Below are 884 nucleotides of genomic sequence, written 5' to 3' on the forward strand. Positions count from 1 at the left end.
ATGTACACACAGACACATGTACACACAGACACATGTACACACAGACACATGTACACACAGACACATGTACACACAGACAAATGTATCGTACAAAAATGTAGGTAACAGCAAGTAGAAAACATCAGGTAGTCAAACGTACATAATATGATACGAGGGAGTGGGGGGGTGGGAGGAGACCACTGTGAACTACTAGACAACACCCAATCAGCTCTCACCGGTACCAAACGACTTGTCGACAAACGAGTCAGCGATGATGGGGAGTTGTCTGCCCTTGATGATGGGGTGCGCCACCCGTCTCCCAACCAGGTGGCCGTAGCGGGGGTCGTCGGGGTTCACGGCCACTGCTGTGTCGGCCAGTAAAGTCTCCAGTCGCGTGGTAGAGACAATGAGCCGCTCCTCTGAAACAACAACGCTGCCCTCATTTCTTCTGTACATCATATCTATCATCAACACAGTGGCACGATTATCTATGTACATCATATCTATCATCTACACGATATCACCATTATCTCTGTACATCATATCTATCATCAACACGATATCACCATTATCTATGTACATCATATCTATCATCAACACGATATCATGATTGTTATCGGTACCATATCACTACTATCACAGGTACAATAGCACTATTATCATTTCCGCGGCACAGAGAACACGTGTGACCTATGACCCCCAGATTCCGCGGCACAGAGAACACGTGTGACCTATGACCCCCAGATTCCCCGGCACAGAGAACACGTGTGACCTACGACCCCCAGATTCCGCGGCACAGAGAACACGTGTGACCTATGACCCCCAGATTCCCCGGCACAGAGAACACGTGTGACCTACGACCCCCAGATTCCGCGGCACAGAGAACACGTGTGACCTATGACCCC

General features: G+C 49.2%; 1 protein-coding gene across 1 annotated transcript in view; it reads right to left on the reverse strand.

The window, feature by feature from the left end:
- Nucleotides 1–398, reverse strand: part of LOC101852147 (valine--tRNA ligase) — a gene marked incomplete at its 5' end in the record, with an annotated part of 11,326 nt that extends 10,928 nt beyond the window's left edge. The window contains 1 exon segment of the mRNA XM_005113266.2: nucleotides 216–398. Coding sequence (XP_005113323.2) covers nucleotides 216–398 — 183 coding nt within the window.
- Nucleotides 399–884: the final 486 nt, after the last annotated feature.

The sequence above is a fragment of the Aplysia californica genome, unplaced genomic scaffold (genome assembly GCF_000002075.1).
Source record: "Aplysia californica isolate F4 #8 unplaced genomic scaffold, AplCal3.0 scaffold01797, whole genome shotgun sequence".
Lineage (NCBI taxonomy): Eukaryota > Metazoa > Mollusca > Gastropoda > Aplysiida > Aplysiidae > Aplysia > Aplysia californica.